Below are 23,199 nucleotides of genomic sequence, written 5' to 3'. Positions count from 1 at the left end.
CGTCGGAGGCAACGTCGGACTCAGCAAAGATCTTCCTCCGACCTTGAGTCTGACCTTCACTGCAGACTCTGGCCACATCGGAGCCAACATCGGACTCAGCAGGCTTGCCTCCGACCTTGAGTCCGACCTTCCTGCAGGCTCAGGCCACATTGGAGGCAACGTCGGACTCAGCAGGCTTGCCTCCGACCTTGAGTCCGACCTTCCTGCAGGCTCAGGCCACATCGGAGCCAACATTGAACTCACACAGTCTTGCCTCCGACCTTGAGTCCGACCTTCCCTGCAGGCTCAGACCACATTGGAGGCAATATCGGACTCACGCAGACTCTACCTCCGATGCAACCCAGGTGTGATTTCAAGGTCTTTAAAAGCCCAGGGTTGTCCCATTTGGTTCTCTAAGCCTCAAGGGACTAGGGAGGGGGTGTCTTGGAGTCTATTTGAGTCTTAGAAACACCCAACATCCAAAGATTTAAGGGGGTTTAAAGGATCAAAAGCTCAAAAATCCAGATTTGGGGTTTCCTTTGGTGGTTGAAGCTTTAGAATCAAATAGATTCAAGAAGAGGTCAAATAGAGGTCTTTATAGGACTGTAATACATTAATGGAGTCCCAAAAACATAGCTTAGGGTAAACCATTTGGTTCCAAGAGAAAACCCAAACTCAAGACTGAAATTAGGTGAGCCATCTAAGCTCAAAAAGAAGGACATGGAGGGCCTTCCAAGCTCAACCGAAAAGAGAAAAGAGAAGGGAGAGAGGCAAGAATGTTCTTGGCCTACCTGATTTGAGGTACACAAGAGGTCCTCCTTATAGATCCAAGCTCAAGCAGCCGATCCCACCTTCTTCTCCTTCTTCTCCTCCTTGCTGCCTCCTCTCTTCAAAGCTCTCCTCTCCTTTCATACTTTTTTGGGCTATTTGGATAAGGCCTCATAAGTGTAACCTAGGGTTTGTTTGGATAGGGTCAAACAACCATCCAACCCTACACAAGCTATAAAATCCTCACCTAGGCCCCAAGGCCCACACAAGGTCAAGTTAATAAAAAGGGGTAAGGGTAGGGTCAAACATGGCAGGACACCAATAGCACCTTAGCCACAGGGTCTCACCTACAAGAGTCCTTGTCAGCAGCATTGGATGCAGGGTCGGAGGCAACCAGTAACCTTGCATCCGATGTGAGTAGGAAGGTGGTTCCCACCATAAGAGGTCAGGGCCTTTGGACCACACTTCGAGGGCTTTGAGAGGGCAGTAAGCACACAACAAAATTTGGTCAACTACTTACCCCTGACACATCAAGGTGCAACCTCTGTGATCCCGACTAGTTTCCACAGGCAAACTCGTATTGTGGTCAATAATTTTGTAGCTGGGTTTGACCACCAGTGAGAACAACTCACCAGCATACGTGGCAGTGATAACTACACGTCATGGGGAAGAATTAATAATTAATTATACTCCCGGGGTGCGGGTATAACACATAAGCTGCTAGGTCTAAATCATTCACAGAAAGAGGTTTATCCTTTTTGGAGATCATAGTCAATACAAGGCACATGCATGTTGGTTGACCCTTGGATTTGTTTAACCTTTTGTTGGTTATATCTCCTTTTGCCATGACTTACTGCAATCCTTCCAAGATCCCTCTGGCCTTGGATTGCAACATTTGCCATGTAATACCAAAACTCGAAGCATCATAGTGAAAAATGGAGTTATAGAGTACTACAAAAGCCTATCGTCCACTACGACAACTACCCTCCTCAAAAGAGCCATCACATATAAGAACCAATTGATCTCCAATCGACAAGGTTTGATATTCAGCATGGGACATCAATAACTAGCAATCCAACGATTAAGGAGGAGCAGAGAGAAGCGATAGATTAGGTGCCCATTTATAAATAAATTTGACAGTATCATAGGGTGAAGGTTGAGTATCCAGAAAAACACACATATTACGTTGTAACCAAATAAAATACATAATAGTAGCAAAGATATATAGCAGACAATGCATATCAGAGGTAGAAAAAGTAGAGGAACGAATCAATAATTCAAATAAAACACAAATGCATGGTGCTTGGAGAAACTCTGTAAGCACTCCCATCTGCCCAACCGCCCAAATATGCTTGGAAAAAGTACATGACAAGAACAGGGACCATGGTCATTCAGGTGCAAATTTACAAAGAGAGCATAAAATATCCGACAAAGAAACTTTACAAGTCTATTACGCGTAGCAAACTCATCAACCAAAACCCTCCTCTTTCAACCTAGGGTGGACTCTCAATTTCCATAAGATGCACCATATGTGTTTTTTTATTAGTGATTATAGAGAAGATCAAATGAACTCTTCATCTGATAATTCATGAACAAAATGAAAACGGGTAGTCGTTTGGCACTGCCAAGGAACCTTGAAATCCCTCAAACCAGGAACCCTAGGATCATCCTAAATAGAGAGAAGTGAATGACTAGTAACAAGTCAGATGTTTTAATAACGGAAGAGCATAACAAATACTATCCCAAATGAGGGAACCTTTTTTAGCTATAACAAAAAGATTTAATATAGTAGTATTACCCTTTTTAGCTATAACACCAGGATCTAATAGAGTAGTATTAGCAAAGTATCTATCTTTAATTATTTGAACCTATAATTCCTGAGGATAGGACAAAATCCATGCAAGCTTGACAAACAAGACATTCTTATGAATAAAACTGGATTGAAAACCTACACCCCTAAGAACTTTGGCAAACACAAGGACTTCCACGAGAAAGGTGACCAATGCCTAGACTCATCATTGTGTCCATGTGAGATTTTTTTTAATTTTTTTTTACTGATATCGCTTAAGGTTCTAAATAATAATTGATCTTATTTGTTTGGGCCTCCAAAACCCATCAAGCCCATTGATGCATGGATTCAGTTTCTATATATTATTGTGAAGCAAACACAGAAAATTATCTCCTCCAATTTCCTGCCTGGCCCAGTTCCCCTGTTCCCCTAATAAGAGGCCGGGTGGTGGACCCATCCGGACAGAATGTTCGGGCAGAGGTAGGGTGGTCATTACGCTCCCCTTGTTAGGGGCACTGGGGAACTGGAGGGGATGTTTCTCTACCCATTTTATATTATTGTAAATTTTCTTTTATTCTCTTTCATCCTGATCCACTGAGCATGAGACACGTGGATAGTTATATACCTAGACTCATACAAATGGATGATCTTGTGGTCCCATTCTAACCACGATACCTCCCTTAAAAGATCACAATTAACACATACGTACTTCATCATATTAACGATTTCAATTCTGTTTTTGAAAATGTTTCATATTTTAGTTTGATTTATGAATTAAATAGGTTTCATGAGAGAAGAGCGTGAGAGCCAACCAGCAAGAGATAAAAAGGAGAAGCAAATTAAGAGAAAGAGCGTTGTTGAGGCCTTTTTGGCTTGTGAGAAAATTAAATACGAGGGTGGTGAAAGAAAGGAATGTGAAATAAGGCGGTGAAAGAAGGTGGGAAAATCAATATAACAGGCTCCTCTCTCTCTCTCTCTCTCTCTCAATCCTATAAAATGATAAGCTTACCACCTCATCTATACTTTGAGATCCAATTCAAATGCATGACATGCATGGAAGTGGGTTTGCTTCTGCTTCAAAGAACAACTTCTCTTTATATATATTTTGTTGCTCTGCAATACCCATAAGGCCGACCATAATCCCCAATTTCCCAAAACTGAAATCTGAATTGCCCAGATTTGCAGATTCTCAATTGACTTCTTCTTCTTCTCTTTCTTTCTCCAGGTAGGGGCCCAAAAGTTCTGTAATTTTGAGAGAAGTTTTTGTCTGACATGGTTTAAGATTGGATTCACTTTTGGACCTTTTACCACTTGAAGTCAACTCCTCCCCCTATATATATATAGCAATGGACAAAGAACAACAAAATTACTCTGTAAGCTCACTCTTATCTCTTCTCTCTATTTCTTTCTTTCTTTGAGTATTTCTGTGTGTGTGTGTCAATGTTTTACCTAGAACTTCATGAACTGTTGCAGGCAGGTCTCCCTGCCAGTTTTACAACCTTAGATTACACTCTAGATCATCAGCATCAACAGCAACAGCAGCAGCAGCAGTTCATTAAACCGCGTTTCGAAGAAAATTCGGGTAACAGCAACACAGGAATGGTGGATTACATGTTGAACAATCCTCCTCCTCAACAATCATCACCAGGTTTCTGCAGTGTTTCTTCTCTAGACAGATTAAGCTTCGCCGACGTGATGCAATTCGCCGATTTCGGACCTAAGTTGGGCTTAAATCAGACCAAGATCTCAGATGGAGAGAATGGAATTGATGACCCAGTTTACTTCCTCAAGTTTCCAGTTTTGAGTGACAAATTGGAGGACCATAGTCTCATGTTTCAAGGTGGTAGTATGGAAAGTATGGCAAAAGTGGCTGAAGAAGAAGAGGAAAGGGAGGAAGAAGAAGGAGGTCAGGTTTCTGAGAACACATCATCGGTGCCGCGGCTTCGAATTCTTGGAGGAAGCCTTCAGAAAAACCCTAGTGGTGAAGCAACCAAAAACAAGCGAAAGCGGCCGAGGAGTATCAAGACAAGTGAAGAGGTTGAGAGCCAAAGGATGACTCATATTGCAGTTGAACGCAATCGAAGGAAGCAGATGAATGAGCACTTGAGAGTCTTGAGGTCTCTCATGCCGGGTTCTTATGTTCAAAGGGTATTAATTTCTTCTATCTCGTCTATTGTTTTCTTGTTTTTTAGATATAAAAGTAATAATCCCACATAGGATGTAAGTATTCCTATGTGAAGATTTATAGGTACTTGGGCAACCTTTTCTGGATCCGGCTCCTCTTCAGGGAGCCCAAGGGGCATCCAAGGGCTAGGCTCTGCCACACACATCCTGACGCCAATCTAGTCAGCCATTGGGATGTATGCAGCAAAACCCAACAGCTGGATGCCCCCTGGGAGCTGGGCTCCTGGAAGGGAGCTCAATCCCCCTCTTCTTAATGGCTAACTTTTAAGGATGAGTTTTACCAAAAACCCTGATAGACTAACACTATTGAAATCTTGACCTGTATATTAAGATTTGTGAATTTTTACATAGTTTTTTTTTTTTTTTTTTGTGAATTTATAGGGAGATCAAGCATCAATTATTGGTGGTGCAATTGAGTTTGTGAGAGAATTAGAGCAACTACTTCAATGTTTAGAGTCTCAGAAGAGGAGAAGACTCTATGGGGGCAATGGTGAGGCTCCAAGACCTATTATAGAAGAATCTCCTCTACCAATTCCACAGCCTCAACAACCACAATTCTTTCCTTCTATCCCTCTTCCTAATGATCAAATCAAGCTTACAGACTTCGATACCGGAGTACTCCGCGAGGAAACATCAGAAAATAAATCTTTCTTAGCTGATGTTGAAGTTAAGCTTTTAGGTTTTGATGCCATGATTAAGATCCTTTCTCAAAGAAGACCAGGACAGCTTCTTAAGACGATAGCGGCTCTCGAAGATCTACAACTTAGTATTCTTCACACCAATATCACTACCATTGAACAAACAGTTCTGTATTCCTTTAATGTCAAGGTAATTAACATTATTTCTTATTTTAAGTTGATTTTGCATTCTCTGACATAAAAAAACAACTATTATTATCATTCGAAAATGTGAAATTGACCTACAATTAAATCTTGAGACACATAAGTTAATTGTGATCTATATATAGGTTTCAAGCGAATCGAGGTTTACAGCAGATGATATTTCGAATTCGGTTCAACAAATATTCAGTTTCATCCATGCAAGCAGCACCAACAATACCATATGACTCTATCTCAGAGTTTATCAATAATTTCTGAGGAATTCATATTTTTGTTTTCTTGTTGTGAGATTTATGGTGAAGAAGAGAGAAAGGTGGGTGTGGGGGAGAAGCTAGGAGACAAGCTCTGGGAATGGTGGTGTTGTTTGTGGAGGTTTATGTAAGGTCAACGTGTTACAGAACAGTGTTTGATTGGGTTGACTTGTCAGAACTTTTATATTTGTTGGTATTAGGCTGCGACTGTTATTGTAGAGCACGCGGAGGGGCCTATTGGGCCTTGGAGCCATATGCATGTAATGTTTGGAGAGAATCGACCTTTCATGGACCAACTCCCTTGACCAACATTGACCCATTTTGCCTTGGGAGTCAGGCAGGGAAAGCCTAATAAGGCCTAAAATCCTCTACAATGTGGGTATCTTGCGGTGTACTATAGTGTAGGGCTGAGAACTCGACATGTGGAAGAAGCTTCATCCAACAGGGGCGAGTTTGATGTAATGCAGTTTTTTTTTTTTTTTTTTTCTTTCTTCTCGAGCTCGGCACGATTGGTTATCACATATTTCATGTGTTGAGCTCTCAAGCCCGTATTGCAATACACCGCAAGATTAGATGGCAATGTAGAGGATTTTTTTCCTATAGCTGGACACCTACTAGAGTAGTTAGTGTTAAGAATTAACAGCGCGCTCAGTAGAATAACGATTAGCAAAAGAAAAAACAAGATAGACTATGTGGTTCATATAAGATAGTCTACATCCATAGCCAAGTGATAAATTGGAGCTTCCACTATTCTGATGAAAAATTTATAAAACCCTAACCCTGATCTCCTTACGAGATAACATCGTATATATAATGTTTTGACACGATACGATATAGAGAAAATCCTAATCCTTGAAAGTACAAAATTACCCAAATACTTCCTAACTAGACTAAATCGAGATCAGACTTTACCAATAATAATGGGTTACCAATATACCATCAATTTGCCCTAATTCCAAAGCAGGACAAGTGGTCAAGGGGCATTCATGGAATAAGAGAAGAACTTAGAATCAATAAAGCAAGCCCCCTAAAATGGGTTGGCCTGATGCATGACGTATTTGGATCCTCTATTGCCAAGTTGCCTGGCAGGACCATGCTGCCCAGAAACGATGCTGTGCCCAATGTCCGCCTTACGCCATGGATGACTCAGTTAATGGGCTGGAAAGACCACTGGGTTATGACATTGGATTGACCCTAGACAACCCACTGATCCAGTTGACTTCTTGCAGTGTTTCCAAGAAATAGAATACTAAACCTGACCGAAAACTTAGAATCCAAGGACACCCCATATGAACCCATGAATCATTTCTGTGACAGCAGTAGAGATCAGCAATGTAATGACAAACAATTAGCTGGACCATATATTTTGACAGCAGTGATCTTACTGACTGACCTAATGGGTTTTGTGATGAGTTATGTTCAGGCTTGTGACCACTATTTTGTGAGGAGTTGGGTAAAGAGAAGGGAAATAGAGCTAATAAGCAAGTAACTGAGAGTTTATTTATGAGAGTGTGTATAGAGCATGGTTCTAAGAATCGGTATTGTATCGTTCGATAAGTATCGGTTTTGCTAGTCATCGCTTTTGATACTGCACCAATACCATATTGGTAACATGGTACGGACAAAGGGTAAAATGGTCAGGGCCAACACTGGGTAATAGTCTTTTTAACTTATATTATTATTATATGTATCTCGTGTATTGATAAGTTGAGGCAAATGATTTCATGCACCAACAAATCACATGCACGAATTAGCTAGTTAACCTTACAAAGTGTAAACATCTCAATATTTTATCACCTTGAAGGGTGCTCATGGCGATGATGAACAATTGTTCAAGGATCATGGGAAGGTTCTATTTTAAGGCTTCGGAGATTTCTTATAGTCTCTAAGATGTTGGAGATCACTTAGGTGGAATGACCAAAATGCTTCTGTAGGATTAATAACATTAAAATATGGTTAGTTGACCTTAAAGCTACTCAAATTTAAACAAAAAAATTGATTTTCACACTAAACAAGTTTATTTGCACCTTAATATGTGAGACCTGCTTGATCAAAACAGTCCCCACATTTCATACCATTTGAAAGTATTTGAATTTTTTTTTAAAATACCTTTTGAATAATCAAATTTGAGTTTTTGGAACCAAAGATATGAGCTTTTAAATTTTTAATGAACTTGGAATGGGCCAAGCCCAACCCAGTTTAAAAACAGAACCATGCAATACCAAATGTTTTTGCGCCAAAATTTTGGTTTGAAAGAAAATGACTCTTATCAACATGTAGTGAGCTCGAATCAACGTCGGGTGTGTCTTCATCGATGTCTGCTCAACGTAATGAAACTCTCTCACGTCAAACATAGCCTATTACAAGGAATAATTATCACCTCGAATTCACGGGCACCTCCAATTCCTCTAATAGGGGGAAGTGGATCCCACTTTGGGCAGTATTTTCGAGCAGGGAGTAGGGTAGTCATTTCCGCCCCATGTGAGGAATTGAAGGGGATAATGATTCCTATTACAAGTCGAATACCCCAAAGCTATGTATCGATATACACTGGTCTTTGTTCAATGACGAACATGCCCCTATCGACGTCGATTATATGTTCATCGATGCACGCTCAACGTCAAAGTCAGCCCATCCGTCGTGGCAATCTAGGTTATCCATCGCTTCCGGCCCCCTAGTTGTACTCCTTGAGGTCCAAAATCCATCCAAATGCCTTTCTTGGGCCCCAAAGAAGGCTTTAGGTTGTAAGGATTTCATCCCTTCTTTTTGCAGTTAGGGCGTCATTCCTCTTCATGTTTTGATGCTTTAGGCCATGGTCAAGAGTCTTATTTATAGCTGTGGAGGTAGATTATCCTCCCACCATCGTTTTGACACCAGTTTCATTTGACTCCAATGAATGTTGAATAAGATATGACCAAAATAATAACAATGGCTTAAAATAGATGTGATGTGGCCAAACCATTGAGAGGAGAGACCAACTCACAAATTTTTATCAATTTAGGTTCTTTAGATGAGTATAAAAAACATAAAAGGGAAAAAGATCTCTACTTGGTGGTGTGTCCTACGCTCTTTCACTGAGTATCGTGAGATAATGCCTCTGTCCCCTGGGTAGATACCCAGGCATGCTCACCCATTGGCTCAGACGCTTGTGTAGAGACCATGCGACCAAATAGAGATCTCTTGTCCAAAGTTTAAATAACATAGTCTCACATTTTGTGACATAGTCAAGACTCTATATTGGCAAAGGAAGGCGCACATTAAAGTCCACTTGGCCAAAAAGGACTCTAGTAGTGTCCTTGGCCATAACCTATGCGTAGTAGTTATTAGATCAACTTAAACTTCTTTATTTGATGACGGATTAATTCGTTCTTTTTTTTTCGGAACTAGACTTAAAAGGACATAAAAATGGTTTATATATATGAAAAAAAAAATTGATGGGAAGTGAAAGTACTGTTTTGCCCATGGCTTGAGGAAATAGGGTACTTCAACTTGAAATAACCATAACTCATTTTAAATCCAATTTTCACGATTCCTAAGGGTTCCATTAAACTAAAAATAGAATTTCTTATAAAATGATTGGGAAAATGAAGCCATTTTCATATAGTAGGTTTTAATGATAAAAATCATATAATTATGAAGTTTGAACCGAATTTAAGAATACTGTTTGACGCATCATTGACCTAATTAATTTTTACAGGGATATTTTGGGTATTTTTTCAAACCTACCTCTCACAACCATGTTGAGATGATTCAAAACATTAGCTAGAAGTTACACAAGACCTCGCGACTATAAAATAAACTCATATAGTAGGTATTAATGATATATTAAGCATGCTTTCTAGGGTGATCGATGTCGAATAATTGATGGTTTCATATGCATATAATTAGGGTTGTTCTGTCTCTTAAGAATCCATTCTTGGTCTTTGAAGACTTGGAAGTGAATATGTTACATGTGATGTTTCATTAAGTTAAAAAATAAGAAAAATCACAAGAAAGATGGAGATAGGAAAGGAGAGGAGAGGAATTGCATTCAATTTTTTTATATACTGAAAAATAAAAATAAAAAAGGGAGGTAATTGAAAATGGAACAGTCACGGATTAATTCAAAACAAGAGGTAATAGGGGAAAATAGATAACCATAATGTTATTGAAAGTAGGGTCAGCAATTAATAGACTACCTTTGCTTTGCAAAACAAAGTCTAATAACATGAGTGGTAATGCTGTTGGATCCCAAATGCAGCTTCAATATGTGCAACGAGGGAAAAAGAATGTGCTGCAAATCTATTATTGCGTACGCATTGTGACCTTTTCCTTTATTTTTATAAAACAATATTATTTATAGGAAAAGAGAACACCAGTCGGTCACATAACACTCCACCCGCACCCGAGATAGGGTGTGCTAAATGACGCTACACACGAAAGATGGAAATGACAAAAGTGTGACGATCATTTCATTACTTATATGACGTGAAAAAGCAACGGTGATGTTCTTTTTCCCTTATTTATAATTTTATAAGAGTTTAAATTCATTTTTTAACTACTTCTAATGCTTGTTTCAAAGAGATATTTGACCGGTGAGAATTTGTGAAATCCTTCATTGAGTAAACCCATATTTGAATGCAAGGTCTAAGGAATTGTAACCATGTGATAAGTTAAACGTCAGCAACACCACTGATATATCTTTAATTTTTGGAAATTTTGGACCTATTGTCTTGGAGGTAAGGCTTAATTACAGATTCATCCATGAGTTTTAGATATTTACTATTTTTGTTACTTTTTAAAATAATTAATAAGTAAATCCACTTTGTTAGTTGTCCTTGTTAGAGAAGAGGGATGTGGGGTAGGACGAGTAGGGGTGTCAATACTCAATGGGCCAGGCTAGGTTGGGCCGGGCTTGCCCAAAACCCTAATCCAATCAGGAAGACTTAAACTAAATCCAAGCCCAACCCGACCCTGCTAGGGTGAAGTATACCCTCAACCCAACCTGACCCAAGCAAGGTTTTCTCAAGCTTGGCCCAATCTTGATTGACCCTGAATATCTAGGTCCATTGAGTTGTGGTCCTAAGAAAGCCCAATCACAGCCCAGGCTATAAAAAATTGAATTTTTTGTTTGGAAAGAGACTGTTTCAAGACTCAAAAACGGAGACCAATTGGGGTGATTTAGGAATTTTAGATATCAAGGGAGAAGGAGACGTGAAACTTTATCTTTCTTGAAGAATCAGAAAAGAAGTTTATGGTAAGGGACTTTGAGTAAATATAGGATTTTTGGAGGAGAGTTATTGTAATGACCAAAAAAAACCTAGAGTTATAGTATTTTCACTATTTTGTCAAGGGCCCATCGGCCCGACGCCTTCGTTCTATACTTCTATCCCAACAATATAAGAAACCCTAAAGTTCCATAACAAAAAACCCTAGAGGCTCATTCCAGAGGGAGTGAGATTCAGAGAGAGAGAGAGAGAGAGAGAACGAAAATGGTTTCAGGTTCAGGGGTCTGCGCTCGAAGAGTGGTGGTTGATGCACGCCACCACATGCTCGGCCGCCTCGCTTCGATCCTAGCGAAGGAACTCCTCAATGGCCAGAAGGTTGTCGTCGTTCGCTGCGAAGAGATCTGCCTTTCGGGTGGTCTCGTCCGCCAGAAGATGAAGTACCTTCGCTTCCTTAGGAAGAGGATGAACACGAAGCCCTCTCATGGCCCTATTCACTTCCGTGCCCCTTCTAAAATTCTCTGGAGGACTATTCGGGGGTACGCTCTCATTTCCTTGCCTTCTTCATTCTTAAGCCCAAAAATGGTGTACCTGACTGTTTTGATTGTTTATGTTTGGGTGTCTGAAGGATGATTCCTCACAAGACCAAGCGTGGTGCTGCTGCGCTTGCTCGTTTGAAGGCCTATGAGGGTGTCCCCCCTCCTTACGATAAGATGAAGAGGATGGTTATTCCCGATGCTCTGAAGTAAGTATTTTTCTCATTCTTTGCTTTCTTTGGTTTTTCTAATAGATTCGTATAGATTATTATATTTTAGTTTGGTTCACATATTTTCTGTTTGGGGTTATTGTGAAATCAGGGTGTTGAGGCTTCAGCCTGGACACAAGTATTGTTTGATGGGCCGCCTCTCGTCAGAGGTTGGATGGAACCATTATGATACTATCAAGGTGCGTCTCAGCTACTTTGCATTTTCTGTAAGACATTTTTTGGGTTCTCAGTAATCCATAGGTATCAACAGGAATATTACTCTATTTGTTAAGAGAAATTACCTGGTCATGTTCTGTCTCATGGGTTGCATTAAGTAGTTGAGATGGACAGTTGCAACTGCGTGCTTAACATGAATTTAATTTTCCCTGTTATCCTACACTGATTCACCTATTTTGAAAGCAGCGATTCATTGTGCTTTACTACTGTATTTTCTAGAACTGAAAAATTGACTTTCGTTAGTAAGGTTCTTTGTGATTTACTGCTGTGTTTTCTAGAATTGAAAAAATGACTTTAGTTGAGTAATGTACTATAGAGATACTCTGGTCCTAGTTCATTTTTGTTATCTGTTGTTTTGAGGTATTTAGTTTACCTCTTCTCATTTTCTTTCTTGTTTGGGTCATTATTGAGAAATTACATCTGCAACTTCATCAATATCTAGTGATTGAGTAGGTGCTCTATGGACTTAAATGTACAGAGAGTTCTAGTTTAACAGCTGGAGCATGAGCTTGATGTCGGGGATGGAGCATTTTATGTACTCCTCCCAACAAAAATGATGGGATTGCAGTTTTCTGGTTTCCATGCTCACTCATTGAATTATGGTGCCAATTGAACGAGGAACAGTTTGCTGTTAAATTCAATGAGAAAGTCTTGTTATCTACCCTTACGTGGGATTCCATCTGGTATGTTAGGTTTAGATTTCTTGCCTTGCCATACCAAGTCGAACCCAGCTACATTCATGCCCCTTCATTCTATAACCTGATTGCATTTTGTACTGGGTTGAGATTAGGGTCAATGGCTGTGTTTATGTTACAAGGAACCCATTCCAAACCTCATCTGTCTAGGGCTACCTATCAGAAGTATTGTGTTTTGGTAATTAAATGACTAACTGGCAGTAGTTTGGAGTCTATGCTGGTAATGTGTACATAGGTGTGGATTTGGTTTTTGTGGTGTTGCCTTGTTGCAATTAAAAACGAGTTATTCCATTTCGATTATTAAAATGGAAATTGGAGCTTATCCAATAGAAATTCTGCCAAAGAAGATCAAAGAAAAATTGTTGTACCCATGAGTGAGAGGTGAAGAGGCTTTTGACACACCTGGTCCCCGCTTGTAGTTGTCGGACATTCGCCCTTTAGGCTCTCAAGTTGTAGCAGTTAATATTGTATGTAAAAAATTATAGAGAAGTGACAGTATGCATGATGTTGTACGACAAAAATTATACATCCTCAAATGCATGGTGTTGACCTTTTGGGGTTGAATTGGATCCCTTTGGGGTCTTAACTTGTGTGGTTATGTAGAAACATTTTTTTTTTTCTATGCATCACTGTTTTACCTTAAAATTGTCTAGGGGTGTCAAATGGTTTCAGTCCAGTTTTGGTCAGGCTTTTATTAGCCCAAACTGAAATCAAGCTGCTAAACTGAAGTTTGGTTTGGTCTTTTATCGGGCTCTCAAGGGACGAGAGAGAGAGAGACCGAGGGGCACTGGCTTAGGCCATGATCCTGGACAGAAAACTCCTTCCATCTATATATAGGGAAAGGGTTCTCTTTGAGATAGCGGTGTAGGGGAGTGCACCAATGAGGTGTGAATATATATAAAGGACGAGAGAGAGAGAGAGACCGAGGGGCACTGGCTTAGGCCATGATCCCAGACAGAAAACTCCTGCCCTAGATATATATATATATATATATATATATATATATAGGGAAAGGGTTCTCTTTGAGATAGCGGTGTAGGGGAGTGCACCAATGAGGTGGGACAAAACAGTATTGTACATAGGAGGGCAGTGAGGACATTTCCTGTTGGGATGAGAGATAGACACAGAAGTGCTAGGGTACCCTGCCCCGGCAGCTCAGAAAACAGTTTCCATATATATATATATATATAAATAATAGAGTACATGTTTTTTTTTAATCGTTTTTGTTGCCTTTTTTGGTTTCGGTTTCAGTTTCTACCGGGGCCATAGAACTAGGGATGTAAACGGATCAAATTCGGTCGGATAGTGACATTATCATATTCGTATCCAATTATATTCAGACGGATTCGGATAATTTTTGGATAGTGATTTTTTTAATATAGATTCTCCTAAATGGATATGAACACGGGTTGAATATGAATTTTCGACTATCCTTCGACATCTTTACCATTTTTATGATGAAGGTTAGGGTTGAGACTTGAGAGTTCAGCAACTACCCTTTCTTCTACTCTTCTTAGTCTTTGATTTTCTTACGTTTTTTATTTTTGATTTTATCTTGTATTTATTTTAAAAGATATGTGATTCCATGTATCACATTGTATAAAATAATATATATAAACCAATAGCAAATCTAGAAAAAGAATAACATTATCTTAACTTATAAATTTATAAAAATAAGATAACAAAATCCAATAAGGTAACTTAAAAGGATAGACAAACCCAGAGATATATTTCAGATATTTTATTACTTTTGGATTGCTAAACAAATCGGATAATAATTGATCGGATAGAGGGATTATCATATTCGTATCCGATTAGTTTCGGATGGATTCGAATTCTCCTGTACGGATATGAATGCGGATCGAATACGGATTTTCAAATATCCGTTTACATCCCTACATAGAACCCTAAATTGAAACCAAACAATGGTTTTGGCTGCACCAATCGGTTTTGGTCGGTCCAACTGGTTCAGGTTGAAAATTTGACAATCCTGGTAAATTTCATTTATGACAATTCTGTGACTTCTCTTTTTTCCTTTAAGCTCATTTTCTTGGATGTCTAGAAGAATCCATAAGAAAGGTTTTTCTCTGTTTCTATTGCCTAGTTGAAGTAGATGTGCTTTCGTTTTTTGAACATTTCTATTGTCACCCATCTAACATATTTGCAACAGTTGTAGATATTTCTTACTATGTTCTATTCAGTAATTATTCTTCTGCCTAAATTGAACATAGTAAGAAACGGGTCTGTTGCATAAATGTTGGCCATATATTTCCCGTACAACTGTTAGTATAGGTAGTTTTGCCACTCTCCATTGGAAGTTGATATTGCTATAATTTGGTAAGGGAGTATTGTTCACTTGTTTGTTTCATAATCATTTATACTGATTCTTGCTTTCAGGAGCTTGAGAAGAAGAGAAAGGACAGGGCCCAAGTGGCATACGAGAGGAGGAAGCAGCTGACCAAATTGAGGGTCAAGGCTGAGAAGGCTGCTGAGGAGAAGCTTGGTTCCCAACTAGAGGTTCTTGCATCCGTTAAATATTAAATGTTCTGGAATTTTAGCTGTTATTTTTTAAACGACAATTTTGCAGAAAGTTGGCTTGGTATTGAATTAATCTTCAGTTTTTTCGCACTTGGAGAGAATGGTATGATGTTCCTTTGTGTTTTTTGATATTTTAAGTAGAGTGTTGTAGAACTTCTGTTCTCTTTATGAACACGATAGCTAAATATTTGTTACTTCTTGAACTGCGTTAACCACCATCTCTCACACAATACAAATGTACTTCTGCCCCCCTCTCAACCAAAGTGAACGAGGGCAGGACTAAGGTTATAATTCTGTTTGCAACCTACAGCTCCTCAAAATAAAATTTAATTTCTGTGAGATGTGATTGAAATCACAGATCTATGGGTAATGAGGTTAGCATTCCAAACCATCAGACTCTGATGCTCCGTTTCAACAAATTCACCTTTGTGCCAGTGGTAGGGATTATCTACACAATCATCTTTTCCAAGTGCCTTTTATAAGGATAAGGGCGGAGCATTAGTGTGCAGTGTTCACCACCCGCCTCTTCCCGACCCCACCACTACCACCACCATCCTCTCTCAAATAAATATAGAGAATTTATTTTCAAAAAATTGAATTATTAAATAGATTTTTTAATCTTGAAATATTTCAAATTGATGCAACCATAATAATTTTAATTTCTTGACCAAAATCTATTTGTTGGTCTTTTCATGAATCAATCTGAAATTGAAATTGAAAGCATACCAAATATGGCCTAAAAGCGAATCGTATTGTGGAGGAGAGGGAAGTTCGGGTTACATAAGCTATGGATGTAAATGAGGTTTGGGTTATACAAGTCATGAATGTAAATGATGAAAAATCGAGTCATTTGCATCCTTATCTTATCCATTTAGAGGCATACATATCTGGTCAGGGGACATCTTGATGCGCATTCGACTTGTAATAGACCTGTTTACATTAGGGGTGTAAATGAATAGTCAAAATTCGTTTTTGTATTCGTGTCCGTATCCGTTTAGCACTATCTACATCCGTTTGAAAGCTAAACGGATGCGGATCCGGATAGGCTATAGTTATCCAAAAAGTTATATTTACATGTAAACGGATAAAATATCCGATCCGTATTTGTGTCCGTATCTGTTTAGCACTGTCCGAATCCATCCGATAGCTAATCGGCTGCAGATGTGGATATAGCACTATCTAAGTTGAATCCAATTCGTTTACAGCCTTAGTTCACGTCCCTATATGGAATTAAGTGTACGGCCATCTACAATAGTTCATGCATCGTTGAAAAATTTTCTACATATATTTATGTATTTAGAGAGCAATGCTTCGTGTTTTTGCTACGTTTGCTAGATGTCTAAAACTCTCAATTAATTTAGAGAGCAATGCTACTCTTTGTAATTTTTCTGTTTCTCAGAAATAAAAAAAATAAAAAAACTTATGCTTAATTCTCAAGTTTTGCTACGTAATACGTATGTGGCCTCCCGTATCTTATCTGATTGAAAGTCTTCTCAGAAATGATAAACCCAAACACAGAAGCTGGTCAGTTGGTCACAAAATAGAGGATTCCTCCTATCTATAGACCAGAAAAGCTCAGATATTAAAGCGGGGTATGGTGTAAAGCTTTTTGGCATCCCAATGGTCGGTGTTCCTGAAACCAGTGGCTGTTGAGAAGGATCGGTTTGAGCTATGGCATAAGCTAGCAAGTAAGGAGATTTCGGATCAGATGATCATACCCTTCCTTATTGAAAGAAGTGAAAGGCCAAGAGGGCTTATGATTTAGACATAAGATAGGGCCCTTGATAGATTGAAAGAGAATACTAGCTAGCAGTGAAGTTTCTAATAATACTCTTCTCAAAGGGTAATGGCAAAATAAAATTGCATTCTATTTTGCATCTCCTGGGTTCAATCCATGAAAGATCACCCAGGAAACGAATTTTTTTTCTCTCAGGTTCGTTGACCGGTATGGTTGTCCGATTCCTCTCACAGGGAGGCAAAAATGACAACGTAACCTCACTCGGGCAGGGGGTTAAGTCATCATTTCCGCTCCCCCTATGAGAGGAACTGGACAAATGTACTGGGCATGGAACCTGAGAGGATAATGATTGTATTAGGGGTGTTGTCAATAAATTCCTTTTAAGGATTTATTTTATAATAAGCTTAGGAAAATTTCATGCCAATTGGGTTCAAAATATTATTTTTCAAGTTGAAGTCTTTCCACTATGGTTGTACTTGGAAAGTTTTTCCACCATACCTTATTTTCTGTGTCAAATAAACCTATGATTTGGAAGCCCCTGACTGTTGGTGTATTGGACATATGCTTGTAAATGTGTCCTGTCTCTCAAATTTAGTGGATTTCCTCAAGTGTTCAGCTCACAATGTATGAACATGTGGAAATATTAAATTTGTTTAAAATTTTAAGGGAAAAAAAATGTTAATCAGTCAGGTGGTTTCTACGTCCAGACACAGGAGTGCATGAAAAGACTGCTCAACCCCGATGAAATCGGAATTTTTATCCAAGCCAATGCTTCTGTGCGCATTGTCATTTTGCATGGACTAGATGATCGGTTAGCATTCTCTTATCCAAATTGCAAACTATAATTATGATCAAATGATGATGTGAATAATATATCCATTAAATTTGAGTTAATTGCAAACTGTAATTATAATTAAATGATAATGTGAATAATATATCCATTAAATTTGGCTTATAACTAAATGAATCCTTATCCCCTCCAATTTGCTGTCCGCTTTAATTCCTCCAATTCGTCACATAGCAGCAGAATTGACCACCCTACTCCCTACCCGAACACACTGCCTAAGGTGGGGTAGGGTGGTCATTGCCGCTCCTATATGAAGAATTGGAGAAAATTAGAGCGGACAGCAAATTGGAGGTGATAATTATTCTAACTAAACTGCCATGCCACTCTGAAGTTAAGGAGGGCATGATGGGACATCCATGGGTAAGGGCGTGGTTGAACCATTTCCAGCCCAAACAGAATTTCAGTGGCCCATCCGATCCCAGCCCACCCATCTAATAATTTGGGATTGTATCTTACACCTCACATAAAGTGGTGTGGGCCCCCAAAACTAAGATGACAAGTGAATCCCATTATACCAATCATACATAGGTAATCGATGGAAGTCACAGGGGTACAATTCAAGCGTTATTACTCTTTAGAGAAGCTCTCCCTTTTTCTCTTTTGGGGCGCTGTTCTTGTGCCCCAGTCCAGCTTGCGTCCAGGCACATGAGGGTGCAATGATCACCCTGCCCCCTGCATAGGCTGCCCATGTGCTTGGGTGCAGGTTGCGCTGCAGCACAGAGAACATTCTTCTGTTTCTTTTTTTTAATTAAAAAAAATGTTTGGAGAAAAGTGGGCCAGTAAATTGAAGACTATTTCATCATTTCTATAATCCTACATGGGCGAACACTTCAAACATCCTATGGCCCTTTTACGCACAAGTCAAAATTTGGAAGGTGTATTTCCTTTTATCCATCATAAAAAAGATGGTTATTGGTGTTACAGCAATTTGTGATATTTTCGAGAGTCACAAAACATATTTGAGTCATTCATTTTCATGGATTTTTTTAAATTTAAATTTAGGGAGGTTTTCATTAGCGGTTGTATGAGAGGGAACGGTTATAAAGTGTCAAATAAAGGTGTTATGTTATTCTGTTTGGAGATGGTGCAGCTGCAATCATAGTTGGGGCTGACCCAATTCCTGAAATTGAGAAACCCTTGTTCGAGTTGGTCTCTGCAGCCCAAACCATTCTTCCTGATAGTGATGGTGCCATTGACGGGCATCTCAGAGAGGTTGGCCTCACTTTCCATCTCCTTAAAGATGTTCCAGGCCTCATCTCTAAGAACATTGAGAAGAGTCTTGTTGAGGCATTTGAGCCTCTAGGCATCTCTGATTGGAACTCACTCTTTTGGATCGCCCACCCGGGTGGACCGGCCATTTTGGACCAGGTCGAACTCAAATTAGCCCTTAAACCTGAGAAGCTACGGGCCACAAGGCATATCCTTAGTGAGTATGGTAACATGTCTAGTGCTTGTGTTCTGTTCATATTGGATGAGATGAGGAAGAAATCGGCTGAGGAAGGGTTGAAGACCACTGGTGAGGGACTGGAGTGGGGTGTCCTCTTTGGGTTTGGACCGGGTCTGACCGTTGAGACCGTGGTGCTCCACAGTGTGGCAGCTTAGAGAGAATAAAATGGGAGTGATGAAGGCTCCAGCGCTATAGCCTCGTTTGTGTTTGATAGAATTCTAATGGCTTTCTTTTCTTTTCCAATTGTTATTTGGGTCTTCTTCTTCTATGTAAGCATTGTCCATCTAAAATCTTTTTTGGCAATAAATTAGTTCGCTTCATCATTTCAAGGGCAAAATGAATGGCTTTTTATGTCTACATGAGGCTCTGTTTGGTATGCATTTTAGGTCGATTTTGTATTCTTGGGCGGTAAAAACAACCATTTTTATCCTTCGAGAATGAGCAATCTACTTAGAATGTATTCCAAGAATGCATAGCAAACACTGCCGAAGAATACATTGTTCCAATGAAAAGTGGGTCTGGGCCAAGTTCATAAGCCATGCTTAAGCTTGAAAGAAGAAAAAAGCCCATACTCTTTGGGCCCATGTGTTAAATGATCCTCTGCGATGGAATGATACACACAAATCGAGAAAATGGTCCAAAGGGGGTAAATGAGATATTTAAAGTCCATCTACCATCTTGGAATCTTAGTCCATATTTAAAGCCCACTTTCAGCAAATTATCCTTCCTTCCTTTTTTTATCCTGCATGTCCCAGGAACCAACCCACCCCCCCCCCCCCTCCTCCCTTTATTTTTCTGATAATTCACATCTAAAGAGTTCTTTTAGAGATGGAGATTATTGATGGAGGAAACATTGATGGAAACCATCCAAAAGACCACCACATCAGAGCTTCTCTAATTAACACATTACAGAAAATAATTTCTAGCATAGTTGGTTGGTACTCAGCTAGTAGAATGTAGCATCTCAAGAGGTCACATGTTTAACTCTCTTATATTCTCCTACTGCCTTAAGTAAGGCACCTTCCCGTTGGAAAATTATTTGCTCCATTTTCTACTCAGTCCATTTCCCCAAATCCCTCTAATTAGGGGGGGGGGATGGACCCCACTCTGGCAGGGGGTAGGGTGATCAATTTCGCCCCCCTATTAGAGAAACTTGGGGAAATGGACCGGGCAGGGAATTATAGGGGATAATGATCCCCTTCCCCCCTTCCCCCTAGTAGCTGTAGTCAAAGTTCCATGGGGCACTGTTAGTAGAGATGTCAAATTTGAACCAGATCCGGTAATCGGGCCAAAATCGGACCGCTAGGAACTGGAACTGACCCACCCAATAGCTTATTGTTCCGGTTCTGTATCTACCAATTAGGAACCGGTGGAACTAGTAGAACCGGAATAAATTCACATCCTAACCTTAATTCTTAAGATTGAAGGTCATGAGAGCTAAGGTCAAACCCTTTTATTTTTTTAGTTTTTCAATTTTAGCTGGTACCACTTGTCTCATATACTATTTAGCAAAGATTTGACTGTAAATTTTTAAGGTCCATTTAGGAATGCTAACTTAAGAACATACCTTAAAATAATCATAACTTATGAGGGTGGTGGTGTTCCTATTTATTAATTAATACCAAACAAGAGGTAATATAGACTAGTTATGTGATTTGAGAGAAAAAAAAAAAGAATCATATCTCAAGTGATTGAAATTAGTGTCTTATTATAATATTATTAAATATATGTAACATATGTTAGGGAATTTTTTTTAAAAAAATTTTGAGTGGACTGCTTGGAATCGTTTAGGAACCGGAACCAGCACACCCATTAGTTAATGGTCTTGGATCTCAAGTTTGAAATCGATTAGCTTATTGGTCCGGTTCTGGTCCTGACCCCTTAGGACTAGAACCGTTAAGGAACCAGACTAATAGCCTTGAACTGGACCAATTGACACCCCTAACTGTTAGATAGGTAGATAAAAAAAGGGGGTGAGAAATCATTTCAGAAGGAAGAGGAGAGAGAAAGAGAGAGGGGGTGCTAGTGGAAACTATGCCATAGACATGAATCATCTCCCCCCTCCCAAAAAAAAAAAAAAAAAAAAAAAACAAAGGGGGGGGGGGGGTGGGAAGAGGACTCTTGTCCAAGACCATAGCTCGTACGCTCAGACACATGATGGGATGAAATGACCGCCCCCATAGATGTTTCCATTCACGCTCTCATTGATCCTTGCGTACCTTCATTTCTTTCCTCCTCCCCCACCCCCGTCCAAATCACCCAATAAAATGCAAATATAGATGTTGGCCCAATTTTGATGGAGAATATTGTATATTTAATAGATAGTATTCGCAGTCATTTGCTTTTGAAATCAGGAGGCCTTTCATGGGGCTTCAAATAATAGTTTCAAATTTTGAGGGTGTCAAACAATCGGGCCATAGTACAGGGGATGTACAAGTAATTTACCAAAAAAATAAAATTAAGAGGCTTGGTTTGCCATTTTGATACCCTCTCTCTCTCTCTTTCTTTTGTTTGTAGAATTTTGAGACCCCCCACCCTACCCTCTAGTCGAACACACTGCCCGGGTGGGGTCCACCCCCCCTATTAGAGGGATTTGGGGAAACGGACCGGGTAGAGAATTGCATGAGATAATTTTCCCTTTATAGATTGCATGTCACATAACAACTTGGATTTATTCTTTTACACTTTTTTGATGTCAAAATTATATTCTTTTTTCATAATTATTGTCTTCTCAGCTTTGTTCAACGATGTATCCTCCAAATGTTGAAATAGATTTGTTAGGTCAAGAAATCGCCGACGAGTCCTTCGGGTGCCGCAATCTGCAAAAGGGCGTCAGGGACAAAAGAGAACCAGTGTGGTTCCGGTCTAAGACTCTCTGATGCCTAAGTTAGATCTCTCTGAGCAATAGATGAATTACTGAAATTTAAGATGGGTAATGGGGTAGAATACCTGAGTATTTATAGCTGAATATGACGATGTGGAGAGTCCAGCTAATGATAGGCCTCCTTGGTAGTAGAGTCCATCACGTAGTAGATCACCTCCTCTTGGGAGGTAGAGTCCGGGTAGAGAAGGAGTTCCCTACCAGGCAGATATGTGTGACCCTCACGTGTTGGATAAGATCCTTGAGGGTTGAGCACAAATAAGGTGCATCTCCTTTGGGATAAGATCCCTTTGCCGGTAAGATGATGTAGATCCGAGTAGTGATGCCATCGTCGAACTGTGTAGTGACCTACTAGGTCCCTTCCTCTTGAGTTTGGCGGATGAGTCTTGAAGTAGCCGTGTTTCAGTTATCCTCTCTTCATGCTCCGCCACGTGGTGGGTCGGGATTGAGCCCGAGTATTTATGGTTTATCAAGATTCACAATAAATTTTACCAAGAGAGGGTGTTAACACATTCACAAAGATTAGAACCAATAAGGTCCCACATGGCATATTATGTAAGCACAGCAGTGAGTTGCTAAAATTATTAAGATACCCACTTTTTTTTATTAGGCTCTGTATGTTTCGTTGTAATTTTTTTCGTGTTAATTTTATTTTAAACGGTGTTTTTTTTTTCAATTTTTTTTTTTTTTTTTACATTTTACATTAAAATAAATTGTGAAAAAAAAAACTTATTTTAATGAAAAAAATATTTTTCACTTTTTTTATATCTAGACAAAACAAAGTCTTTTGTACCACTTGCTGTCACCAAAGTGGTGAATTAAGAACTTCTATTTTTTTTATTTTTTTTTTCTTATTTTAATCTTAAAAGGTTATTTCTTAATTTTATGTAGAGTAAACAAGGGTTTTTAAAAAATTAAAAATAAGCAAAGACAAAATTGAAATAGATTGTCATCTCGTTCGTAAACAACAATAAGGAGTTCAGTCTTCCACGCAAAATTGCCTCGGGTAATCAACTCATTGATTTATTCACTAAGGCCCTTGGTCATGAGTAATTTC

The 23,199-nt window shown here is 39.3% G+C and overlaps 3 protein-coding genes across 4 annotated transcripts; all 3 read left to right on the top strand.

Moving 5' to 3' along the window:
• The first annotated feature begins 3,779 nt into the window (after positions 1 to 3,779).
• On the top strand, positions 3,780 to 5,786 carry LOC122667849 (transcription factor FAMA). Its single transcript, XM_043864294.1, has 4 exons — positions 3,780 to 3,909; positions 4,010 to 4,684; positions 5,102 to 5,548; positions 5,688 to 5,786. Exons 1-4 carry the CDS (start codon positions 3,883 to 3,885, stop codon positions 5,784 to 5,786), a joined length of 1,248 nt encoding a protein of 415 aa, XP_043720229.1. The 5' UTR covers positions 3,780 to 3,882.
• Positions 5,787 to 9,874: 4,088 nt separating this feature from the next.
• LOC122667854 (60S ribosomal protein L13a-2) lies at positions 9,875 to 15,313 on the top strand. 2 transcript variants are annotated; one of them, XM_043864302.1, is made up of 5 exons: positions 9,875 to 9,882; positions 11,265 to 11,553; positions 11,643 to 11,759; positions 11,872 to 11,959; positions 15,089 to 15,313. In XM_043864302.1, exons 2-5 carry the CDS (start codon positions 11,282 to 11,284, stop codon positions 15,230 to 15,232), a joined length of 621 nt encoding a protein of 206 aa, XP_043720237.1. In that variant the 5' UTR covers positions 9,875 to 9,882; positions 11,265 to 11,281; the 3' UTR covers positions 15,233 to 15,313. The 2 variants fall into 2 exon arrangements, with proteins under 2 accessions (XP_043720237.1, XP_043720236.1); XM_043864301.1 differs by lacking the exon at positions 9,875 to 9,882 and having other exon boundaries at positions 11,208 to 11,553.
• A 2,373-nt stretch (positions 15,314 to 17,686) lies between these two features.
• Positions 17,687 to 19,419, top strand: LOC122668381 (chalcone synthase-like). Its single transcript, XM_043864958.1, has 2 exons — positions 17,687 to 17,778; positions 18,873 to 19,419. Exons 1-2 carry the CDS (start codon positions 17,687 to 17,689, stop codon positions 19,414 to 19,416), a joined length of 636 nt encoding a protein of 211 aa, XP_043720893.1. The 3' UTR covers positions 19,417 to 19,419.
• Positions 19,420 to 23,199: the final 3,780 nt, after the last annotated feature.

This window comes from Telopea speciosissima, chromosome 7 (assembly GCF_018873765.1).
Source record: "Telopea speciosissima isolate NSW1024214 ecotype Mountain lineage chromosome 7, Tspe_v1, whole genome shotgun sequence".
Lineage (NCBI taxonomy): Eukaryota > Viridiplantae > Streptophyta > Magnoliopsida > Proteales > Proteaceae > Telopea > Telopea speciosissima.
The sequence above is the reverse complement of the archived record's forward strand: the minus strand, read 5'-3'. Positions and strand labels throughout refer to the sequence as shown.

Bases quoted from the DNA above. Each gene is read 5' to 3' on its own strand.
- LOC122667854 (XM_043864302.1), top strand. From the start codon at position 11,282: ATGGTTTCAGGTTCAGGGGTCTGCGCTCGAAGAGTGGTGGTTGATGCA. The intron at 11,760-11,871 runs GTAAGTATTTTT...TTGTGAAATCAG, and splicing joins GTTATTCCCGATGCTCTGAA to GGTGTTGAGGCTTCAGCCTG. The intron at 11,960-15,088 runs GTGCGTCTCAGC...TCTTGCTTTCAG, and splicing joins ACCATTATGATACTATCAAG to GAGCTTGAGAAGAAGAGAAA.
- LOC122668381 (XM_043864958.1), top strand. From the start codon at position 17,687: ATGAAAAGACTGCTCAACCCCGATGAAATCGGAATTTTTATCCAAGCC. The intron at 17,779-18,872 runs GTTAGCATTCTC...TGTCAAATAAAG, and splicing joins TTGCATGGACTAGATGATCG to GTGTTATGTTATTCTGTTTG.
- LOC122667849 (XM_043864294.1), top strand. From the start codon at position 3,883: ATGGACAAAGAACAACAAAATTACTCT. The intron at 3,910-4,009 runs GTAAGCTCACTC...GAACTGTTGCAG, and splicing joins AAGAACAACAAAATTACTCT to GCAGGTCTCCCTGCCAGTTT. The intron at 4,685-5,101 runs GTATTAATTTCT...GTGAATTTATAG, and splicing joins CGGGTTCTTATGTTCAAAGG to GGAGATCAAGCATCAATTAT.